The sequence below is a fragment of the Esox lucius genome, chromosome 17 (assembly GCF_011004845.1).
Source record: "Esox lucius isolate fEsoLuc1 chromosome 17, fEsoLuc1.pri, whole genome shotgun sequence".
Classification (NCBI taxonomy): Eukaryota; Metazoa; Chordata; class Actinopteri; order Esociformes; family Esocidae; genus Esox; species Esox lucius.
Window position 1 is genome coordinate 13,402,782 of NC_047585.1, and position 25,661 is coordinate 13,428,442.

Here is a 25,661-nt window from a genome sequence, read left to right on the forward strand (position 1 = left end):
GTATATATGTATGTGTGTGTGTGTGTCAGTGGATCGTCGAGTTAAAGTCAAATGACTTCACCTGGGTGGGTAATTCAAGTTTAAAATGAAGGATACCAAAAAAAAGCGTTGAAATAGAAACACCTGTATGTTTTATACCACAGCCACTAGATGAGTCATTAAGGAGAGGATACATCAGGTCAGTATCTGGATCTCCTTTGGGAAAGAGAGCCTCCGACCTCAATGTGACCTTCTGGTAAAAATGAATTCAGAACATTTAGGCTTACAATGATTTCACCGCCTTTTGTCGCCTCACTGTGATCTGTCAGAGGACTGGTGCCACGGCAACGCCACGGGCTGTCTAGTCGGCACGGGGAGGTTAGTGACGTTCTTGGCTCGTCTCTATGGGCACGGGGAAGCACAGTTAACCACTAGTCTCTGGCTCTCTGCCCAGACGCCTTTTAGCCTGACAGAGATGGATCGTGGGTGATAGGCTGACATTTTCCTTTTCTAATCACTATGTTCTGAACGCTTACAGGATTTCATAAAAAATAGCTCAATAGCGCCGCATTACCTGTCCATGGCTTTTCAGGACGTACGGCAGGAATTTAATTTAGCCCACCTGTAATTAGGTTGTAGCAATGCGCCAGCTGAGAGGTGGAAATCAGCGGATGGCATTTTCACACGTTGTCTTGAAGGAGGCCACGAGGCTCCTCCATTCGGCCCCCGACTCGTTGTGTTAAAGCGGTTTACGATGTAGTGGTCTATAGAAGCCCGGCAACGCTTAGCGAGGGTTAGGTTTTGCGGTGTGAATGTGTTTTCGACATCGTGTAGTGTCTTAGACGTCGGCCAGTATCAGTGTTCAACCCCAGGGAGGCGGTCCGCTGTGGAACACGGAGGCTGGCTGTCCGTCTGAGGACCGGCCCAAGAACTACTGCTAACGAGTGGCTAATCTTCCCCAACACTGTGTCTGGCTGGGTCTGAAATGGACTCTCTAGCCAGTAGGCCAGAGGTAGTTTTTGCAAGTCTATGAGGATGTACACAGCTTGTTAGTGTGGCCAAACGTGACCCATGATGTATGTCCTCACATTTCTCTTAAGGGTCTAGGGCATTTTGCCCGTGTTTGCGTTTAGTGACTGACACTACGTCACTTTACAAATGACCTCAGTTGGTTGGGGCGCGCTGTTCGTTAACGGCACGGCCATCCTGCCAGCTGGTGCAAATGACTGGGTACAGTGGGGACAACAAGTATTTGATACACTGCCGATTTTGCGGGTTTTCCCACTTACAAAGCATGTAGAAGTCTGTAATTTTTATCATAGTACTCTTCAACTGTGAGTGACTGAATCTAAAACAAAAATCCAGAAAATCACATTGTATGAGTTTCAGCTAATTAATATGCATGATATTTGATACATCAGAAAAGCAGAACTTAATATTTGGTACAGAAACCTTTGTTTGCAATTACAGAGATCATACATTTCCTGTAGTTATTGACCAGGTTTGCACACACTGTAGCAGGGATTTTGTCCCACTCCTCCATACAGACCTTCTCCAGATCCTTCAGGTTTCGGGGCTGTCGCTGGGCAATACGGACTTTCAGCTCCCTCCAAAGATTTTCTATTGGGTTCAGGTCTGGTGACTTGTTGGCCAAGATCTCGCGATACATGAACCAATCCATCCTCCCCTCAATATGGTGCAGTTGTCCTGTACCCTTTGCAGAAAAGCATCCCCAAAGAATGATGTTTCCACCTCCATGCTTCACGGTTGGGATGGTGTTCTTGGGGTTGTGCTCATCCTTCTTCTTCCTCCAAACACGGTGAGTGGAGTTTAAACCAAAAAGCTAAATTTGTGTCTTATCAGACCACATGATCTTCTCCCATTCCTCCTCTGGATCATCCAGATGGTCATTGGCGAACTTCAGACGGGCCTGGAGATGCGCTGGCTTGAGCAGGGGGACCTTGTGTGCGCTGCAGGATTTTAATCCATGACGGCGTAGTGTGTTACTAATAGTTTTCAATGAGACTGTGGTCCCAGCTTTTTTTAGGTCATTGACCAGGTCCTGCCATGTAGTTCTGGGCTGATCCCTCACCTTCCTCATGATTATTGATGCCCCACAGGTGAGATCTTGGAGCCCCAGACCGAGGGAGATTGACCGTCATCTTCTTCCATTTTCTAATAACTGCGCCAACAATTGTTGCCTTCTCACCAGGCTGCTTGCCTATTGTCCTGTAGCCCATCCCAGCCTTGTGCAGGTCTACAATTTTATCCCTGATGTCCGTACACAGCTCTCTGGTTTTGGCCATTGTGGACAGGTGTCTTTTATACAGGTAACAAGTTCAAACAGGTGCAGTTAATACAGGTAATGAGTGGAGAACAGGGGGGGCATGTTAAAGAAAAACGAAAAAGTCTGTGAGAGTCGGAAATCTTACTGGTTGGTAAGTGATCAAATGTCATGCAATAAAATGCAAATGAATTATTTAAAAATCATACAATGTGATTTTCTGGATTTTTGTTTTAGATTCCGTCTCTCCCAGTTGAAGTGTACCTATGATATAAATTACAGACCTCTACATGCTTTGTAAGTGGGAAAACCTGCAAAATCTGCAGTGTATCAAAAACTTGTTGTCGCCACTGTATGTGTGACGGTGTGTGATGAAAATGGACGGCACGCAGCAACGCCTGGCGTTTCCGTGGCCCCTTTCGAAATAAACAACGGCTCTTAGTGAGCCGTCTGCCTATCAGCGGATGTTTTGGACGCAGGGTTTTGACTTCCCTGTTCTCTTTTGCAGATCTACAATGAGAAGAAGAGCCAGTTTGACATCAAGCGGAACAACCCAAAGGACCTGGTGGAGAGAGTGGCACGGGACATCGCCAAGCTGCTCACCGGCAAGAAGAAAGCCTTAGAGGTAATGAACCCGGCATGAATCCGGCATGTTCCACAGAGGAACATGCCGGAAGTGTTAGTTCTACGCTCCTTGAAGGGTCGGAGGGTTTGTGAAGGGAATGGAGTATTCTTGAAGATTGCTGCGATGTTCAGTTGACTGTAGGGCAATTTAGAAAGGTTACTTTTGAGGGGTCATTATGTCCTGACAAGCTCTCTGATTGGTTGCGATTCTTACACCCAACACAGATTTTCACTCACCTCCTGAAGAGAGAGAACAGAATGGATATATATAATCCTTGTGGAAGATAATGTTAAGCAGCTGGATGGATTCACTCCCATCCATAAAAAGTTTATACAAACAGAACACAGAGGCCCCTGCTGTATTTGACCATCTAACGAAGCAATTCATTCATTTCTTTTGACCAAATCAGCTGTGCAGTCATATCCGCAGGGCACTATTAAAGCATTAATTTATACACATCTAGATGTGTTCATCAGAGTTTGTAGTCCTTTAAATTAGAGTTAATTTGGTTTATGTCGTAGGCGAATGTCCTTTGAATCCATTTAGTTCATATTAATCATTCCCAAAAAATTGCATGCTATTTAAACTGAGGGTAAACACACACACAGTAGATATAGAATAGACCTAAATACTGCAGAGTGGAGTCAAACAGCTCTTAGGTCCAAGAAAAATATAGAGATAGAGATGTAGAAAGAAACGAAGACAGGGAGGGATAAAGACAGGGAGGGACAAATACAGAGAGAGACAAAGACAGGGAGGGACAAAGACAGGGAGGGACAAAGACAGGGAGGGACAAAGACAGAGAGAGACAAAGACAGGGAGGGACAAAGACAGGGAGAGACAAAGACAGGGAGGGACAAAGACAGGGAGGGACAAAGACAGGGAGGGACAAAGACAGGGAGAGACAAAGACAGGGAGAGACAAAGACAGGGAGGGACAAAGACAGGGAGAGACAAAGACAGGGGGACAGAGAGAGGGACAGAGAGACAGAGAGGGTGTGTGGTGAATGCTCCCTCTTTCCTAACCTCTGTACAGCCCTCAAAGGGGCCTTGTAGGTAAAGGTCCTGTGGTTTTCATCAGCCAAGTTTCTTAAAAGGACTGTTGAGGGCACATCTTAAATGGGACAGAGCAGTGTCTCTTGTAGAAAGACAGACAGATGGGTACTGGTTACTGTATCACTGGTTACTGTGGCACTGGTTACTGTGGCACTGGTTACTGTAGCACTGGTTACTGTAGCACTGGTTACTATAGCGCAGACCTTAAAGATGAACCATAGAGTTTTTGTGTAATTTCAGTCAGTAGCTGTGAAACTGTTACCAATGAGCCAAAATGGATCCCCAGTTTTCTTTTTCTGTGTACTTCACCAATTGTAAACACTATTTTTTTTATCGATTTCTTTGACAGGTCACAAATCCATTTTGACATTTCTTATGATTTTGGTGTGCGTCGGTTGCCGGAGAGCGTCTTTAAAGGTGAATGGTATTAGAATGTGCTCAGTGATTGACACTGGGCATTGGAGTGAAATTGAAAAGGCACCGATCCTCCTTCCCCCGTTTCGGCCGGGGTACATTTAGTGCATGTGACCGTGCCCACGCCTCTCCCTTCCTCTGTATCTCTGTGCCCATAGTGCCCGTTCCCCCCGCTAGCTTAACCTTCCGGTCCATGCTGTCACCTTGCATCTCGTCTCCACCGCTCACTCAGGAGGAAGGAGAGGAAATGATTTGAAAACAAAGACAAAGGATGGGGGAAAAAATCCCTCAGGCTCGGGAAAATCCGAGAAGTTCAAAGACTACAAAAAAAAGAGCAACAAGGAATGGAGAGAAGGAATGGAGAGAAGGAATGGAGAGAAGGAATGGAGAGAAGGAGAGATGGAGAGAAGGGTGACTGAGAGGTTGAAACTGTGAGAGAGGAAGGGCAAAGATGAGAGGGCCAATGAGAAAAGAGAAGGGAAGGATACGGGACGGAGGAATATGCTGAAGGAGGAAAAGATGAAGATAGCCAGGGAGTCATTTTGTGGTCATTTAAGAACACAAGGCTCATAAAACCACGTATAAAACAGTTCATTGGTTCAATTTCGCCACATTATACATTCTGGCACTAAACAGAAATGTCATGACCTTAGCTGAATCATTTCAACTCCAGTAGGTATTCAAAAACAGAGTGAAGTGGAACCAGTCTCATTATGCGGAGTCTAGATAAGCAGGTCTCAAACTCATATTAGGTTTATGTGAGCATCGCTGTATGCTGCTTATTAGTCCAGACAATTTCTGCTTCCTCCTTAATGGTTATTTACTCCCATGCATTCGGAAGGTTTTTAATCCAGCGCAGTAATCAGAATGGGAGCTGGAAATAGCTGGACACTTGGTTTATGCAAATGCCAACTATTTACTCCTTCCCTAGGGTGGGCTTACTGTGAGGCGAACTGTGGAGGGAGCATGTTTTATTGTACTGATGAACAAAAAACCATGACTCTGAGCGCTTACTCCTGGTAAAGGAAACGGCCTGAAAAAACGGACTCCCCCACTCAGTCGTGTGATATTGAATGTCTGATCATTGTGGCATGAGAGACCCAATCTTTCCAGCTCACCCATTTCAGTCATTTAGCAGGCGCACTTATCCAGAGTGTCAGGCTCAAGGATACCACAACATTTTTGTTTTACCTTGTCGGCTAGGGGATTAGATTGATCGCTAGCTACCCTGCTGACCCGTTTCCTGCTTTCTTCTACCTCTTTCATGTTGTTGGCAGCATTCGGCAGAAGTCAATCAGGTCTAAATACAGAAGTTGCATCACTCCACCCATGTTAGCCGTTAGATTTAACAAGCTGGCTGGCTGTGCCAGGAGCTCCTTCAGAATGATGCTCTAGACCTAGGGATGATATAAAGGCAGCTCAGCATTTTTTTTAATCATGCTCTGCCATCAAGGCAGAAATTATACCATTGGCTGATTCAGTGTTGAGGGCGGAGCATCCATTTAAAACATGCTGCTATACCGACAGGCTGTTTGACCAGGGTTAGTTCTTGTACCCTTTACCCTTACCCTAACCGCGTTCCCCTAACCCTAACCTAAACCTAACCCCTAACCCTAACCTAAACCTAAACCTAAACCTAACCCGAACCCTTTGGTATCCGTTAACCCTTTACCTTAACAGCTTTACATTACAGATTCAGTGGGGTGACTTCAGAGCAGGGCCGTTAACTCATCACCGAGTCAACCAATCGCATCACTTCCGCCTTCGGGGCGCATCTGCCTCCAGAACAAGATTCATGAGGAAAATGGCTAGCCTGCTAAATAGAGCGGAGACAGGGAGCAGTGATATGTGTGTATGTGTGTGTGCGCAAATGACTGTGTTTCTTCTTGTGTACGCCTGTGTGTTTCACAATTGTGCGTGTCTGTGCGTGCGCGTGCGTGTCTGCCACAATGTTATCTGAGCGGCGGGGGCACACACCTGCGCAACGCTACGAGAGGCGGGTGTTTGACAGCCTTTTTAGAGCCGGCATGAAAGAGAACCGAATCCTTCGTGTAACCTGTCATGTGTACAAAACGCCGGGCAGGAGTGATTTCTCTCAGAGCGATCTGGGCCTGCCTCTCTCTAACCAGGGTTCCTTTGATTCTTCCTCCTCTCCTGGTGCTCTGTCATGGCAGCAGCCGGAAGGTTCCGTCTGTGTCCCTGTGAACCCGGGGGCCTCGTGGATGTTTCGCGACATCCTCCGGGGCTGTCGGTCAAAACTAGTGAGCCGCACGGGCAGCATCACGGAGGTGTCGATCGGGTGCCGCTGGCTGGGATTGACGGAAGCACAACAGTGTGGCGTCTGACCCCGAAACCGAAACGTCCATTGTGAAAAGTCCAGCTGCGATTTCACTGAAGGACCTGATGGGATTGAAGACGGCGACAGCATTGATTTAATCCAGGCCTGCACTGATCCATTGTAATGAACACTGGCCTCCGGGCTGCTTCGGCCGATGTACATATTATCACTTTTCCTGGGTGTCTATTTAAATGGTTGCGGGGATTAAACCTTTTGTTACAACGGAAATGTAGAGTAAGTTCTTTGACGACAAGTTGGAACCGTTGCTGTCAGCGATCCTTGGTTCCAGCTTACGCTTTGTGACTCGACTACTACATCCAGGTGGCCTTCACAAAGTAGAAAAGGAAAATTTGAAGAGGAATCTTCAGAGGGTGTTGGCGAAAGGCGAGTGTGTCGGGCTGAGGATACCATAGCTGCCAGCTCAAGTTTAGTCCTGAAGTTTGTGTTAGGATACTATGAGGTTGGATTAGGTCAGGGCCGGAGCCGATTCATGAGGGGGTCACACTGGCGTGCGGGGGGGGGGGGGGGGGGGCTTGGATTGGGTTCGGGGGTGGTGTTGTATTCGAAGGGGAGTCGGCTGGAATAGTGCTGACATGACGGAGACACTCTGTGACTACGCCGTCAACCTGATTGCCACGGTGAGGGAAAGCAGGAGCTCCGACTGGACACCGTGCGGGGACGGCAGAATCCAGCTTGACAGAATTAGTCAGTCACCCCGGCGCGGCCAGTGAGCTGACCATGGAAAGCAAGTAGACGCGGACGAGGCCGGGGCGGGGGCGTAGGGGATGCGGCTCTGTGTCATCTGTCATGGGGTTTCGCCAAGGCTCACATGCGCAGAACGAACATGCACTCGCGCACGTACTCATGCATTGGCTAAATCCTGCCTGCCTTGCCGCATGCATGCACACAGACTCAACCACCCACGTGCAAATAGAATCCAGGAAGCCACGCCTAAGAGAGGCATATCGGTGATAGTATCGGGCAGCCCAGCGATTTCCGAGATGCCTTGGCACCTCGCTTTGATTGAATGGTCACCTGGCAAAAGTCACCATTTTAAAATAGACACATTTAGCCTTCCCTGCTTTAAACAGCCGCAGACAAAAATATATGCCGTTATACAATTGCGTCACTACTACTTTGTTATTTAGTCGAGATTTCCAGTGTTTTCCGAGTGGAATAGCCCTCGGTGGAACAGACCAGATGGAGAAGTGTCTGATTGAGTGTTGGTTGTGGTTCAGTTGGTGCTGTTGGGGAGGAGGGCTCATCTGGAGGAACGGGTGTGGGGCTGACTGTTGGCTATGACACTTAAACCGTCAGGTGTTTGCTTCTCATCCTGAGCCTCAGGTGACAGCTGAACGATGGTGTTAGCAAGTTGGCTCTGGAGAAGGGCTGTGTTAGCAAGTTGGCTCTGGAGAAGGGCTGTGTTAGCAAGTTGGCTCTGGAGAACAATTGTGTTAGCCGGTTGGCTCTGGAGAAGGGCTGTGTTAGCAGGTTGGCTTTGGAGAACAATTGTGTTAGCAGGTTGGCTCTGGAGAACAATTGTGTTTGCAGGTTGGCTTTGGAGAACAATTGTGTTAGCAGGTTGGCTCTGGAGAACATTTGTGTCAGCAGGTTGGCTCTGGAGAACAATTGTGTTAGCAGGTTGGCTCTGGAGAACAATTGTGTTAGCAGGTTGGCTCTGGAGAACAATTGTGTTAGCAGGTTGGCTCTGGTGAAAGATTTTGTTAACAGGTTGGCTTTGGAGAACAATTGTGTTAGCAGGTTGGCTCTGGAGAACAATTGTGTTAGCAGGTTGGCTCTGGAGAAGGGCTGTGTTAGCAGGTTGGCTTTGGAGAACAATTGTGTTAGCAGGTTGGCTCTGGAGAACAATTGTATTAGCAGGTTGGCTTTGGAGAACAATTGTGTTAGCAGGTTGGCACTGGAGAACATTTGTGGTAGCAGGTTGGCTCTGGAGAACAATTGTGTTAGCAGGTTGGCTCTGGAGAACAATTGTGTTAGCAGGTTTCCTCCAGAGAACGATTGTGTTAGCAGGTTGGCTTTTTATCTGTTTCATCAGAGTGTCCTAGTAGTCTGGACTTGTTGTTTTTCAGAGGCAGGTATTACACAGAATGCACAGACTATTCCTAACAGCACAAACATGACAGCAGCTGGCAAATTCACAATGAACAATGAACGGACCATCCGGAAGCAATTATGTCTCTCCTGTTGGCATTAAACGTGCAGTCCTGTATTATCACCCATTAAAAGTACCAAGCTCCTTCAAAAACATACTGTTCTAAATAGAAAATCTCACCTTGGCTTTAAGTAAACCTACCTCAACCATTTTTTTCACCTAATGTTTCTCACCACCCAATTCTGTTACCGTAATTCCCTGTTTATAACCCGCACCATGAATTGTATAGCTTTGTGTATATACAAACCCAAGTATTAACCACATTTGCCCGGGGAATTACAACTCATACATACATTCTACAAACCCAATTCCCAAAAAGTTGGGACACTGTACAATTGTGAATAAAAACAGAATGCAATGATGTGGAAGTTTCAAATTTCAATATTTTATTCAGAATAAAACATAGATGACATATCAAATGTTTAAACTGAGAAAATGTATCACTTTAATGGAAAAGTAAGTTGATTTTAAATTTATGGCATCAACACAATTTGGGACAAGGCCATGTTTACCACTGTGTGGCATCCCCTCTTCTTTTTATAACAGACTGCAAAGTTTATTAATAGGAACGTTGTCCCATTCTTGTCTAATACAGGCTTCTAGTTGCTCAACTGTCTTAGGTCTTCTTTGTCGCACCTTCCTCTTTATGATGTGCCAAATGTTTTCTATTGGTGAAAGATCTGGACTGAAAGCTGGCCATTTCAGTACCCGGATCCTTCTTCTATGCAGCCATGATGCAGTATGTGGTCTGGCATTGTCATGTTGGAAGATGCAAGGTCTTCCCTGAAAGAGACGACGTCTGGATGGGAGCATATGTTGTTCTAGAACTTGGATATAACTGTCAGCTTTGATGGTGCCTTTCCAGAATGTGTAGCTCTCATGAAATCCAAAATGAGCCAATATTTGGCATGACATTACAAAATGTCTCACTTTCAACATTCAATATTGTTATCTATATTCTATTGAAAATTAAATATAAGTTTATGAGATTTGTAAATTATTCCATTCCTTTTTTACTCACAATTTGTACAGTGTCCCAACTTTTTTGGAATCGGGTTTGTACATTAATATTAAACATTTCTCATAGGACACTACCAAAATGTATTTGTTGATTAAATAAACATGTTTTTGAAAACCCTGTAATGTTAGTTGTATCATATTCTCTACATGAGTTCCTGAGACCTCTATGTCATCAAGCAATCATCTGTGAAACGGTTCGCTGTGGATGCTGTTTTAAAAATGTAAACTTGTGTATTAGCCGCTGTGTTTGAAAATGTTTTCAAAATCTGTGTAGAAGCCCAGGTTTATAAATGGGGATATAATTGGAAATTCCAGTAAATAATATGCTATTATGCCTTGTGTTGTGGCAGCAACTCCTCAATTGGTACAGATTGGCCCAGATGATGATGCCTCTTACTTCCTCCAAGCATGTCTAACCAAACCGTTCAGATTATTTTCACACTACTCGCTCTGCCGGGAAATGTTGAGTTGGTGCAAGTGGGCTTGAGGGAATGTTTTCAACCATGATTGAGACTACAAGTGCCCATCCTACCACAAGGAGTTACTGGACGTGACAAGGCAACTCTGTCCAACTTCCACCTTTCCACACCAGGCAGCACTGACACAAATGTCCCCTGGGCGCCCATGCATTATGACAAAATGATCATCCTTAGCTGATGATCTTAACAGATTTCATGAACTTCCCAATACCATTTGGATTCATACAGACCAATGTCCTCTACTCTTTATATTGGAATTTGTCAGGGGTCAATTACAGCAGCAGTTTAAGGCCACATGAAACGGTTTCATCTCCAAAGTTTTGCCAATGCTCCAAATGTTTCCTGAAATAGATCCTCAAAAGGAACTAGGCCACGATTTGCCAGTTTCTGGCCCAGAGAAAGTTTGTGAGAGGCTGACCTTGTGGACCTAATGCCCTCACTTGGGGCCTTACACAACAAATCCCAGATTTTTAACCTCGCTCGGACATTGCGTGCAACTCAGTGGTAGCCGCTAGCCCTTGGCGTGGCTTGTGCACATTTAGGCAGCTTAATGACTTACAAGAACCCAATAATGAGTGTGTAAGTGCGGCGCTCTGGAAATGTCAAATGGGGTTGAATATCTTATGAACCTAATCAGTGGCTCAAACTACAACATGCCTGTTTAAGTCTTTAAGGTCACTTTGTTTTGTGTATGCTTTGAGAGAGACAAGAAGGAAGAAGTGTATTACCTCCCAAATGAGAGTAGTTGGTGGAGCCTGTGAGAAAGCAATTTAGTTTTCTATTTCCTGCAGGCAGTTAGAGAGGCAGTTCTAGTGCTCGTGTCCCATCAGGACCCCAAAAGAACGGGGGAAGTAGGCCGCGATGACTCTCCTTGGGCAGAAATAGTGGAGATAGCTTCTCAGCTCGCCTCAAAACACTGATTGGTAAAAAGAATTGAATCAGAATTATTTTTAGATGATTCCATTAGTTTCCAGTGGGTTCGTTAGGAAAAGCCAGAATGAGTCCTGGACAATAATGTGGCGTATGGTGTCTTCAGGACAGTGCTGGGAGATGGACTGACTGACTGTTCTTTGTAAGGTAAGTTAGTGTAAACACTATCAATCTCACACTCTTAGCCTGAAGTTGAGGGAAACACCAGTCTGCATTGACACATGCACGCACACACAGACACACACACATATCATCCCTTTTCCTCTGCAAACACTGTCGCATTCCCCTGGCCCTTGTCATTCAGATCTATGAACCTCCATTAGCAACCATCTGTTACAACCTGCAGCAGCAAAGCCATTACACCTCTCCCCCTCTCTCTTTCTCCCTCCCACCCCCTCTCTCTTTCTCCCTCCCCCTCTCTTGCCTCCCCCTCTCCATTTTACCCTCTCGCTTCCCCGCTCTCTCAATCACTCAGACGCACTCGTTCACTCACACTCTCTCCATTTTACCCTCTTACGTGCGCAAACACACGCACATGCACAAATTCATTAACTGACGAATACACAGACAGGCACGTAACCTTCCTAAAGTCATACCTGCTTAACCTTCAGGAGAGATGAGAGAGGCTCACCTCCAGAGCCTTATGTGATAACGCGAGTGAACACAAAGCCACCGGAGATTGTGATGACTCTCTATTCAGAGGTCACAGCAACACACACAGAGATAGGTCAGAACATGATAAATACACAAGATTTTATCTGCACATTATTCTATCTGGTATTGGGCCGTTCCATCCCTCGCTTCCGCGGAGAAAGGTCACGGTATCCCACTCACTGGGACTCGGCAGAATTTAACGTCGGAGAAATGTCAGGATCTGTTCGGATCTGTTTGCGGCAGCGCTGCCTCAAGCAGCCTTCCTCAATCTTCACTGCACACTTATTTGACTCAGACTCTCAGTGTACCTATTCTAGTTCCGTTTGAATGCGGCAGCCTTTTTTGTAACCACGTTCCAATCCAGAGGAATGTTTCTCTTTGCTTGGTGTGTTCCAGTCGCGCGCACAATCACTCATTAAATTGACTGTGTGTGTGGCAGACAAGCTGGGGGAGGATGTTGTGTGTGTGGGGGGCTGGGTTGATTCTCTGTCTACTCATCAGAGTTTTCGTTAAAAGGAGAAAATGGTTCCTGTGTTTGAGCAACTCATTCACGTCCTGTAGCAACGGCATCTGCCTCATTCCTTCATCTCCCCGTCAGCCACAGACAAATGAATGGAAATGACTACTTTGTGCTTTTTTTTACACAGCCGTCTTCCCGAGATGCATAAAACATATTTCTCTATGCGGTCTCCAGTGTGTGATTTTACATCTGCAGAGACAGTGAGAGAGAGAAGGGGAGAGGAAAAACACTTGAGTTGTGGAATGGTTTTGCTGCTGAAACGCAAAAAAAAAAAATCAGCGGTGTGGCTGTGCTTGTCAGTTGGTTATTTTTTCGCCTGGAGGGTACAATTGAAAAAGATCATTTCATATGAAAGGGGCTTTTCAAAACGTCTTTGCAATTGAATAGAAAATATATGTGTTATGTCTGTATGTGCAAGAACAATGAAATTGTCACTTTGCCCATAATACTGCCTTGTGCTCCTTTAATACAGTTTATGAGTGACTGGATCAGTGTTAATGACCTTAATCGAGATATTTCCATACTATCCATTGGGGTGAGGTTTATTATGTGTTCTTTTTGGCGTATGGTGTGATCCTGGTATGTAATCACTACCTCGTCCTAATGATGTGCGACCCCCCCCCCCCCCCCACTGACAATTACCAGCACAAAGGCCATCCAGTTACCTTCTGCCTCCATCCAGTTACCTTCTGCCTCCATCCAGTTACCTTCTGCCTCCATCCAGTTACCTTCTGCCTCCATCCGCCTTCTGTGATTGGGTGAAATGTGATGGCATCATTTATTAAATATCAACTAATATTACTTTTACGATACCGTGTAGCAAAATTGAAAGAATCATTTGTTAAAGCGAACATGTGTTTTCGTTCACCATAAATTACGTAGCCAGTTCAGCCAAGAAACCAGAGTGGTAACTGGTCGGTGTTGAATCAGCTGATCTCTCCTATCACAATGTCAGATTTATACGTGTCTATTTAAACGTCAGGTTACTCAGTCTAACATGCGGATGGTCATACTAACATGCAAGTCAAATCCACCTTCCACCCCTGGCTCCACCTGTTTGGTTCTGGGTTTCCTTTGTGGGGGGGATCAGTACTGCGTACCTTGCTCATTGCCTATGAGGATTGTTATTAATAATATTACGGTGATTTTATTGTTGGTAGAATTGTATACACGATAATGTGAAGGCAATGAGTAACCCCAGAAGAACCCCAGAACCTAATGCTAAGACATTGTATGTACATTGCTGTGCACAAATTCTCAAAAAACTTGTTCAACTAATACGTGGTGTTTTCTGTCTGAACTAATAGAAGCCTGTAATTTGATATATAAATACGACAGAGTGTATGTTGGTCTAATGTCCAGAGCCTGATTCTAATCCCGGGAAACAGTATGTTCATTCCAAGCAGATGGCAGGCCCGGGTCTGTCTAGACACTCCTCCTGGTCTCCTGGTGCAGACAACCAGACAGATTATGGGATAGTACCTTGAAACGAAACTGTTAAACGACAGTTCTGTGATCAGGGATGTTCAACTATTTTCACAGTATGGGGCACCACACAGACACACTCAGAGACAGTTACACACACACACACACACAGAGACACTGTCTTTCATGTGTGTGTGTGTGTGTGTGTGTGTGTGACCTGGGGAGAGTGTTTGATGAGCGAGGCCCTTTCACTACATGTCTGTTCCCACAGCAACACATGGCCCTTTGATTCTCATTCGAACTGCTGAGTTCAGCTGCGCAGAGGCACTAAACGGAACAAACTCGTGTCGGCCGTCAGAATCACAGCTTCAACAGACCATACAGCCCTGGATGATACCTCTAAAGAAAGCTCAGATCCCGGTGAACAGTGCCGTAGCTGAAAGCGGATCAGTCCCGGCCTGGAGAGCCTGTTGCCCTCAGATAGGTCGGTGCCACTGCTTCCTACCTAACAGCCCGTCGGCAGTTTCAATAGGAAAAGCAGCGGTGCATTACGGCCACACCTGAGCAGACTGGGCTCGGACAGACAAGCTATGGTTCACCGAGGCACTCGGCTACAAAGAAACCGCTTAGTTTCCGTGGAGTCGAAGCCACCATACTTCAGCAGTGGAGGATGGACGGCCTGGGCGAACGGCTGAGCGTCACCGGAACGTGGATTCACCGGGGGGCCTCCGGGAATGCTCAGGGAAGTCTGCGACGCATGGCTTCCCCTGAGAGACTCGCTGTGCAACAAAACCCCAGGAGAAACGGGGAGGAGGGGTTTTGGGGTGCGTGCAGAAACGAGGGAGTTTTGGAGAAAGGCTGAGGGATGGGAAGAAACGGGACGTGAATGGGGGAGTCAGATAGGATTGGGTGGAGAGAATGGTGATCCCGGGATCCACAGCAGGAATGTAGGTGGATGCCAGCTTAAGCTGGTTTCCCACTGTTGAAGAATTGTTATCACATTAATGTACTCAGTCTCTGCGCCGAGCCCACACCGACAGAATACGGGCGAGAGAGAGATAGATAGTGAGAGAGAATGAGAGAGTGATAGAGAGAGATGCTAGTGTTTGGTAAAGCAAAGGAATCAGAGGTTGCCGCATTTGGCTCTTTCATCAGAGCGAGTGGTTAATCTGCGCCGGGCCCTGCCTTATCAGAAACCATACCAGCTCAGCCTGGCCCTGCCCACAGAGAACACATGCCTCTGCTACACACACACACACACACACACCTCCCTCGCCTCCCAACCTCCCAGGGCCACTGGAGAAGGTGGCAGCAGATTGATTTATTATTTTTCTCCTTTGCGTTTCTCAGCAGGTTGCGTTTCTCAGCAGGTTGCGTTCATTCGCAGCGGGCTGTCAGTTATCCCCTCACGTGTGCGGTAGAAGGCGTTTGGAATGTGTCTGGGCGAGCCGCACCACCTCATCTACAACAGAGACTTCGGGAGGCCGCACCTCTCCGAGGCGACGGCGTGGGCCCTGTTCTCTGAGGCAAATGTCTGGAACAACATTGATGACAGTTTTTTCCTGCCCAAGACCTGAGTCTGGTCAGGGCGACTCACGCAGGACAAAAGGAGACGGGAATCCTTTTTCTCTTCCTCGTTGTGGTATCATCACTGGTGCTGGTGAAATAATATGAACGTGAGTCAGTGTAGGTGGGCCCTCTTCTTGGTCTCCAGAGCCGCTCGGCACGTAGATAATTTGAACCACGCTGCGGACCGGAGAGGACCCAGCGACTCTGCCATTAGGGATGTTTTTGGTCAGGGTTGCCAAACTCTCCACACCCCACCGAGCTTCCTATCAGTTAAAGCCCAACGCTTCGTTCTCGTGACGGTTTCTGCCCGCACTGTCTTGAGATTTGACAGGCTGTCATGAAAAGATTGCATCATTCCAAGTGATTAACTGTCTGTCTCTGTGACTGGCAGGTGTTTTTCTAGCGGGCCAATGAGTTGGGGGGGGCGTTTGGTTTGAAAAACAGGAAGCCATGTTGACTGTCTGACTGACGGGCAGACGGTTGGACTGCTCCGTCTCCCGACATGGGAAAATATTTCATTTGTTTATCAACCGTTTATTTCCAAGCCTTAATTAACCATTCAGTACAGTCCAGCCGCAGGGGTTGATTTGCATAGGAAACATCTTTCATCGTCTTCCATTTGTATCCATCGTCTTCCATCGTCTTCCATTTATTTCCACCGTCTTCCATTTGTTTCCATCGTCTTCCATTTGTTTCCATCGTCTTCCATCGTCTTCCATTTGTTTCCATCGTCTTCCATCGTCTTCCATTTATTTCCACCGTCTTCCATTTGTTTCCATCGTCTTCCATCGTCTTCCATTTGTTTCCATCGTCTTCCATCGTCTTCCATTTGTTTCCATTGTCTTCTATTGTCTTTCATTTGTTTCCATTGTCTTCTATTGTCTTTCATTTGTTTCCATCGTCTTCTATTGTCTTCCATTTGTTTCCATCATCTTCTATTGTCTTCCATTTGTTTCCATCGTCTTCCATTTGTTTCCATCGTCTTCCATCGTCTTCCGTTTGTTTCCATCGTCTTCCATCGTCTTCCATTTGTTTCCATCGTCTTCCATCATCTTCCATTGCTCAAGTGACTGAGAAGGAAAGGCGTGGGGGGAAGGAGGGGACGATAAGGCTAGCTGGGAGACAAGAAACAGTTGAGGAGAATACCAAATGTTGACCTTGGGAATTAACCTCTGTGAGGTGGGTCTCCTGCATCCCTGTCACGCTGTCTTTCTCTCTGTCTCTCTCTTTCTCTCTCTCTCTCTCTCTCTCCTTTCCCTTTTAATCTAAGTGACTCCAGATGAAGGCAGTGGTGTCGACTTCTCTCCGTTTTTCTCCCCCCTCTTTGATACACATTAATCCCTATCATTGATTACAAACTTACAAGCTTAGGTTCAGCTTATCACAATAAGCCTCTACCTACTTTAACCTCCCAACAGCGTCATGCATCATCGCATACAGTATATCTCATTCCAGCACATCAGGTATCACCGCAGTCGTACACCACTTGACTTTGTGCTCCTGTAAATAGGACACTCTTCAACAGTGCGTTATACTGTATGTACTCACAGCGGCGCATCTTCCTGTTTGGTTTAAAACTTCCCCCAATGTTCTATTTAGGAGAAAAAACTGAAAGGAGACCACCGCGAAAGGCAGCGGCGAACACAGAGCCTGTTAACTGAGGGTGGAGGAGTACACCCGTTCATTCAAATTGGTGCTAATGGCTGACTATTTAAGAGGCAATTAATTGCTTTGGGCCAAATGCACAGCGGCGGTTAGCGCTGTCACAATATTCCCATGAACTGACTGTGTGTGAACGGACTGCAGACGGTGGTGGGGTGTGGAGGGGTTAGTCCGTGTTACCTGGTGTAACTCTGGGTCTGGATTTGGCCTCTAAGTAAATGGAATCCTCAGAACGGGAGATAGTAAAGGGTGTCCGGACACATGAGGCGCAAAGCATGATGGGAACGGACAGGGTTGTAATGAATCCGACGTGTTCTGTCCAGTAGCTGGTGCTTCTCCTCAAGTCTATTAGTTATCTCAGTAGAGTCAATCTACCTTGTCATTTTCAATTGATTTCAGTTTGGCTTTTCCTTTTTCCCTTTTCTTTCAGTCTTTGTCTTTCTCTCAGTGTGAATTCCTAGCCTCTCTCAGGGCCTGCCAGTCCTCTTCTCTATTTTCCCCTCTGACTATACTTTGTCACTCATTCCTTATGTGTGCGTGTGTGTTTGTGTGTGCGCGTGCGTGTGGATGCCTGGGAGATCAATTTTGGGCCTGCACACACACCGAGAGTAGCAGCTGGCTGAATCGGACCGATCGATCAAGCACAGAGCATTTACCCTACCAGACTGCTGGGCCCTTGTGCACAGAGATTATTTCCAAATTATTACAGGAGGCAGATGCTTGTCAAGAGATGCTCTCTGTCAAGGTTAGACTACTGGAGTGCTACATTCTCTCTTTCTGCAACTCTCCCTCCTGCACTCTTTCTCCTTCCTGCCTCTTCCTGTCTTCCTTTCTCTCTCTCACACTCCACTTTATTTTCTTTCTCATCCTTTTTTCCTCTTTTCTTTCCCTTCTCCCTTTTCCCCTTTCTCTGTCTCCCCCATCCAGTTCCCCCTCTGTTCTTATCTCTCCTCTTCTTCCATTTTTCACATTCTTCCCTTTCCTTCTTTTAGTTGGTTTCTTTATCTTGTTGTTTTGTTCCCTAGAAGATGAGATAGCAACTTATAGGTGAGAAGATAAAAGCTGTAGATTACATCTCATTCAGGAAAATTAGAAATATGAAATGTCATTCTCCAAATGGGTTCCACAAAGGAACACAGAGATTGGCCTGTGTATCACCAGTTTGATGATTGTGTCATGCTATTGTGAATACATCAACAATCTTCAGTCTGTTTTAAAAGGTTTTTCTCAAATGGGTTTGTTTGTCTTGGCACCATTAAATAAGGTCGTTCAGATGTGTCCGACAGCCCTACGTGGGCCTCAATGTGGAATTGCTGTCCACAATGCTTTGAAAAGAATTCAGAAACCAGGAAGGATGTTTAAGTTAGGTCCATTTCATATGATTTTGTTTGTTTACTGTTGCCATCTAATAAGATATTTATATGTATATTTTTACCCTTGTTAACCTGTAGAATTAAATGAAAAAATGTGGCTATATGTCTTACTGGCCCCAAAAACTAAAATAAAATATATTTTTATGAGATGGCATTAAACAACCTTCCAGGACACAAGCTCAAATTGCAAAGATGTAAAATATAATGTATGGTACCCAGATTCAACAAAAGTAATTAAAAACTATAGAAATTATCTCTAACTATAGTAACAATCAAACTTAAATGGACAACATAAGATTTTACCTTTCTTAAAACAGATATGATTATACTTAGTTGAGAGGCCACTATTTCATTGGACTGACCACAGAGACTGATCAGCTCTCTGTCCTCTGAGCAACACATTGGCAAATATCTGTGTTAAGATAAAAATGTGTCCCACTATGAGAAAAAGAAAATGGGCTTGTCCCAATTCTAGGAGAGGATGTAGCATTTGTTCATGTTGAGAGCCATAAATCCACCTCAGCATAGCAGCAAGATGCAAGCACCTTTGTTGCAGGCGCTAGACACCCCTGCTTCATTTGCCGTCACTCTGAGCCAGACCAAATCGATTATTTCTCCTCATAGGCCAGGAAATCTAAGCTGGCGCTCCTTTGGCAAATGACGTCACAGATTTCACACCCTTCATCCAAGCTCCTAACAGACAGCATGCTGTCAATAGGCTGCTCCCAGGAGCCGTCCAGGAACCGATGTCATGAACCAAGACTACATTAACCATTCTGCTTGTGGGTGTAAAGACTACATTAATCAGTTAGGTGGTGGATGTGCACATGTTATTAGTAGGTATCTTCCAAATATTACTTTACTAATCTGTCTCACGTATTAATCACACAGGCCTAATGTGTTAGAATTCCCCTGAAAACCCAAAACCCTACAATAGCAATGCAATTTGGACATTTCAAAGGTAAAACATGAGGAATCCTTTGCAATGCTGATGACCTACTTTGAATGACTGTATTGGTGGTTTAGTGCATTCGTGGTGTGAATTGTTCATGAGACAATGGCCTGTGTGTGTGTTTTGGGGGGTGGGTGTATGGCAAACTGGCGGCCTTGCGTGATCTCTGTGCGTATAATGATAGATTAGAGAGGCCTGTCAGCGATGGAGCTTTCCGGTAGGTGCTTAAGTGACATCCCACTTGGATCTCCGTCTCTCAGCTAAAACAGATCTTCACACAGAAAATATATATATCGAGAGGGGAGAAGGAGGGAGGCGGCGGGATGAAGACAAGGGGGAGAGGGTGAGGAGCAGAAGCGAGTGGGATTAATTGCTCACCCAGAAGAGGAAGATAACATCAGATGTGTAAAACCCATCCCAACTAATGCTGTCATTTCATGGACCAGCATAATAGAAATGGAGGAAGAAATAATAGCTCCCTCTCTCTCTTGGAGAACTGGGAGCTGAGATAAAGTGTCTTACTGTTTTATGTTTTCTAAGTTAGTGATGGCTGGGGAGTTCTCTGTCTCTCTCTGTTTACAGGGTTCTCTGCATCTGGTGCGTGACTTTATTTGAACGAGGAAGTGTGTTTGTATTTGGTACCACGCACGGAACCACTCCTGCCCTCGTTTTACTGCCTAGTGCCGTGGAACTCTCGCGCTAGTTCTTACCTTGGTGACCTGCCACCTGCTGGTCTCTCCGTCGTCCCCCCTCCACCCGCAGCTTGGCTTGCCCCCCCCCCCCAGTATCTGTCAGAAACTCGCTCGCGTTCCTCAAGGCTTCAAATTTAATTTGGTTTCAATCTGGTGTAATTGCTTTGAGAGGCGGCTGCGTCTGCATGTTGCCGGGGTCCCGTCCGTCTGCTGGAGGACAGCGCACGTACATGCGCGTGCGCGGGGTATAGCTCGTATGCGACATCTCCAACAATAGCCCGGGTGGACACACACTGTCACTGATACAATTTGTCAAACAGCCAGCAGCTGTCAACTCTCCCCGAGCCCCGTCACAATGGTCCCGTCAGGCGACGCGCAGGACAAACCGCACCTTTCCCTTCCTTCGGGAATCTGAATACAGACATCAGGAAATATCTCCGGTTTTGTAGCTCGTCACAACCTTTCGTTGAATATGTAACCCTTTCATTCTTCTATCAGGGATCTGAGACAACATGGCAGATGATTGAAGTAAAGGCCATAAAATGGGTGGCAGAAATAAACAGTTTGCCCTTGAGCTGCAGACGATACTGAGGTGAGGGGGGGGGGGCTAAGCCGATGCTCTGAGATAACACCGGGCCGGCTCTATATTAAAGACAGCTACTGCCCGTTTTCTCTCTCCTGTCTTTCTCTTGCTTTCTCTGCTTCTGCCTCCACCACATTATGACGGTACACAACTCCGCGTCCCTTCGTTGTGGCATTCTCTGAGCTCGTCTGGTGAATGCATGAATGTAAATGTGGTGTGGAATACATGTGAACAGGATTGATGTTCATCAGCAAGAGTCTTCTGAAGCCCCGAGTGTGTGTGATGAGCTTGTCAAAGATTCATCACTCGGGCGCTTGGTGGTATAGCATTTATCAACGTATGTGTGAAAGGGAATTGAGGTGGATGTACAGTGAGGGAAAACATTATTTGATCCCCAGCTGATTTTGTACGTTTGCCCACTGACATAATTTTAATGGCAGGTTTATTTGAACAGTGAGAGACAGAATAACAACAGCAAAACATTTATAAACTGATTTGCATTTTAATGAGTGAAATAAGTATTTGATCCCCTCTCATTCAGAAAGATTTCTGGCTCCCAGGTGTCTTTTATACAGGTAACAAGCTGAGATTAGGAGCAAACTCTTAAAGGGAGTGCTCCTAATCTCAGCATGGAACCTGTATAAAAGACCCCTGTCCACTGAAGCAATCAATCAATCAGATTCCAAACTCTCCACCTTGGCCGAGACCAAAGAGCTGTCCAAGGATGTCAGGGACAAGATTGTAGACCTATACAAGGCTGGAATGGGCTACAAGACCATCGCCAAGCAGCTTGGTGAGAGGGTGACAACAGTTGGTGCGATTATTCGCAAATGGAAGAAACACAAAATAACTGTCCATCTCCCTTGGTCTGGGGCGCCATGCAAGTTCTCACCTCGTGGAGTCACAATGATCATGAGAACGGTGAGGAATCAGCCCAGAACTACACAGGAGGATCTTGTCAATGATCTCAAGGTAGCTGGGACCATAGTCACCAAGAAAACAATTGGTCACACGCTACGCCGTGAAGGACTGAAATCCTGCAGCGCCCGCAAAGTCCCCCTGCTCAGGAAAGCACATGAAGTTTGCAATGAAGATCTGAATGCTTCAGAGTTGAACTGGGTGAAAGTGTTTTGGTCAGATGAGACCAAAATCGAGCTCTTTGGCATCAATTCAACTCGTTGTGTTTGGAGGAGGAGGAATGCTGCCAATGACCCCAAGAACACCATCCCCACCGTCAAACATGGAGGTTGAAACTTTGCTTTGGGGGTGTTTTTCTGCTAAGGGGATAGGACAACTTCATTGCATCAAAGGGACGGATGGGCAATGTTCCATCAAATCTTGGGTGAGAACCTCCTGGATGGGTATTCCAGCATGAAAATGACCCAAAACACATGACCAAGGCAACAAAGGAGTTGCTCAAGAAGAAGCACATTAATGTCCTGGAGTGGCCTAGCCAGTCTCCAGACCTTAATCCCATAGAAAATCTGTGGAGGGAGCTGGAGGTTTGAGTTGCCAAACATCAGCCTTGAAACCTTAATGACTTGGAGAATATCTGCAAAGAGGAGTGGGACAAAATCCCTCCTGAGATGTGTGCAAACCTGGTGGCCAACTACAAGAAATGTCTGACCTCTGTGATTGCTAACAAGGGTTTTGCCACCAAGTACTAAGTCATGTTTTGCAGAGTGGTCAAATACTTATTTTACTCATTAAAATGCAAATCAATGTATAACATTTCTGAATTTGTTTTGTAATTTTTGTTTATTCTGTCTTTCACTGTTCAAATAAACCTAACATTAAAATGATGGACTGATCATTTCTTTGTCAGTGGGCAAACATACAAAATCAGCAGGGGATCAAATAAATTGTTCACTCACTGTATAGCATTTACCAACATATTTGTGAAGGGGAAATTGAGGAGGGTGTATAGTATTTTCCTTCTGATCTGTGATGGGGAATTCAGGTGGGTATATAGCAGTTACCAATGTATGTGTGAAGGGGTATTGAGGTGGGTGTATTGCATTTAACTCCATGTGTGTGAAGGGAAATTGAGGTGGATGTGTAGCATTTACCGTAATTCCCTGTTTATAACCAGCACCGTGTATAAACCGCACCATTAATATTATAGCTTTGTGTTTAAAGAATAGTTTGGAGTGGATGTCACGGTTACGTCAATGCAGTTGCGTGCATATTGTGGTGGTAGAAAACTGGGAAGGAGTGGATGGAGTATTGTATTAGCCCTACAGTTACAGCATGACACAATATGTATAATAGTTCTAACATACATTAAACAATTAAACATATTTAATATGAACCCAGCCATGCCAGTGCAGAGTGCTGTCAGTAGGCCTATTTAGTGTAAAACCCCCTATTATTGGCATTTGCCAACAGCAGTTTTGTACTATACTTCTTGCGCTGAGAAATTATTTGATCAAGTTTTCAATGTTTAGTGATTATTAGTAACATAGAAATGTTAACTAGCATGTTATTAATTTGTCATTTCTGAAATGTTAAACCAATTAGTCCACAGTTCTCTAAACTAGTTCCCTACATTAGCTAACATCCAAACTAACAACCGATATAGCAGAAATAGTCACAATATAACCTTAAACAGCTTTATTTTAGGCTTACTTTTAAGTGGCTTCTGAAGCTTGTACCCAGCAAAGTTCTGCATACTTTGTTCTGTCACTCACTCAGTAAGAGACATTCACTCTTCTTGGCCGGCTCCTCTTACGCAGTCCGGCAAAAATGGTGTTGAGCTAGCTGAAATGGAATATTTAATGGAGGGATGTTAGCTATTAGTTGTTTGCTATTTTGCAGCTGTTAACTAGCATGTCATTAACACCAATGTTATCATATTTTCTACCTGAGTTTCTGAGACCTCTATGTTGTCAAGCAATCATTTGTGAAGAAGTTTGCCGGTGGAAACAGTTTTCAAAATGTAAACTCGTATTAGCCACAACTATGTATTAGCTGCTGTGATTGAAAAAAAAATCTAAATCTGTATATAAGCCGCTGTTGATAAACAGGAAATGAGGGTACCTACGTATGTGTGAAGGGGGTATTGAGGTGGGTGTATAGCATGTATCTACATATGTGTGAAGGGGGTATTGAGGTGGGTGTATAGCATGTATCTACATATGTGTGAAGGGGGTATTGAGGTGGGTGTATAGCATGTATCTACATATGTGTGAAGGGGTTATTGAGGTGGGTGTATAGCATGTATCTACATATGTGTGAAGGGGGTATTGAGGTGGGTGTATAGCATGTATCTACTTATGTGTGAAGGGGGTATTGAGGTGGGTGTATAGCATGTATCTACATATGTGTGAAGGGGGTATTGAGGTGGGTGTATAGCATTTACGCATATAGTATCTTATATGCATACGCCTACCAGTATTATAAATAATTATAATAATGTAATCCACATCTGGCAGTCATTGAACCAAGTCAAATTCCCAGTATGTGTTTAAAGGGGATTCTGATTATCAGACTACATCAAATCAAGTGTAAGGTAATAACAATGTATTTGCATATGATATCTGTAATTAGGACCCAGGGGGAAGCAGCTTAAGTTAATTTGAGACCCGTTAGTATAAAAGCTATTCCACTATTCAAAATAAATCCCCCATTTCAGACTCAAAGGAATAACCACTAATCAATAATCAATAAATTCTTATGACATGGCACGTGACATCTGGATGTTAAAGATAGCTAGCCAGAATTTTCAAACTGTTCATTAATGTAGAAAGCCACCATCATGAATTGTAGAGTTTGCGTGTTTGTGACAGACAAGTGCACATTGAAATGAAAACATATTTAGAAGACCTGGAGAAATCTGGGCATTTTATAATTTTACAATTTCTCATTTAATCTATAGTGTTGCTAAAGATTTGAAATGCAAAAGTGCAATGGAAATTTCAAACCAGTGAAGGATTGTTTTCAGTATTCAGTATTTCATGTTTTCCATCAATACCATTTATTGACTGAGTTAAAAATGTGTCAACATTGTTCAAGTGCTAAATAGAAGTCAGTGAAAGTTTTGGAGCCCAGCATCCTCTTAAGATGAGCGGGTCGAGGCTAGGGCGGAAAGACGTGGTCAGAGGATGGTAAGATCATGATTGAGTCAGCTGTAGTGGGCAAGTCTGGGAAAACAGTCTTATAGCCTCTGGGCTTCTCCTCTTCCATTCGACGTGACACCCACTTGGGTGATGCCTCATCAGCTCTGGGGGTCAGAAAGCTCACCACACAAAGTTCACAATAGTAGCCAGTTGTCGTCATTACAAGCCATCTTCCTCGATGCTGCTGTATTATACTCCAGCTCCTCTCCGGGACTGGCAGCTATGTGAAACAGAAGTTCTGGTACTAGGGCATTCATGAAAAATTGGGAAGCGCTTATGTTACAACCCTGTGTTACTACATTGTATTAATATTTAAATGAGTCTGAAATAAGGAATTGAATCAGAATGGTTTGAAAATATTTTGGCTGAAATGGTATGTGCTGAAATGTTACATGTGAAAAGATAAGGGTCAGTAGTATTCTGGAAGTTGTCAAGGACCTAGCTCCAAGGGGAAGCAGGTTCCACCGTTGTGAAAAACATTATTTTCACCTCTTTCCTCCTACTGTTACACTGTTACACATTGTTACACTGTAACTAAAATGTTTTAAAAGTGGTCACTTAAATGTATATTAAGCTGCTTTCTCCTGGATAAGCACATCAGAAATACATAGATCCATCTACTCCGTCATCTGGGACACACTGGGCCCACTCCAGTTTGCACACCGCCTCAACAGATCCACAGATGACGCAACCTCTATTGCACTCCACGCTGCCCCACTCCCATCTGGGCAAGAGAATGCTTAGAGGATCAACAGCACAACTCCTTCCGAGCTCATCGCTACGGTCCTTCTGCCACTGGGTCCTGGACTTCCCAGG

General features: G+C 45.1%; 1 protein-coding gene across 5 annotated transcripts in view; it reads left to right on the forward strand.

Annotated features, from left to right (window-relative positions):
* The window catches only part of cacna2d2a (calcium channel, voltage-dependent, alpha 2/delta subunit 2a), a 176,595-nt gene that overhangs the window by 35,092 nt on the left and 115,842 nt on the right, over positions 1-25,661 (forward strand). For all 5 annotated transcript variants that reach the window (XM_029114229.2, XM_029114230.2, XM_029114231.2 and 2 more), the window contains exon 3: positions 2,772-2,888. In XM_029114229.2, the coding sequence (XP_028970062.2) occupies positions 2,772-2,888 (117 nt within the window). The remainder of the gene's footprint in view (positions 1-2,771; positions 2,889-25,661) is intronic.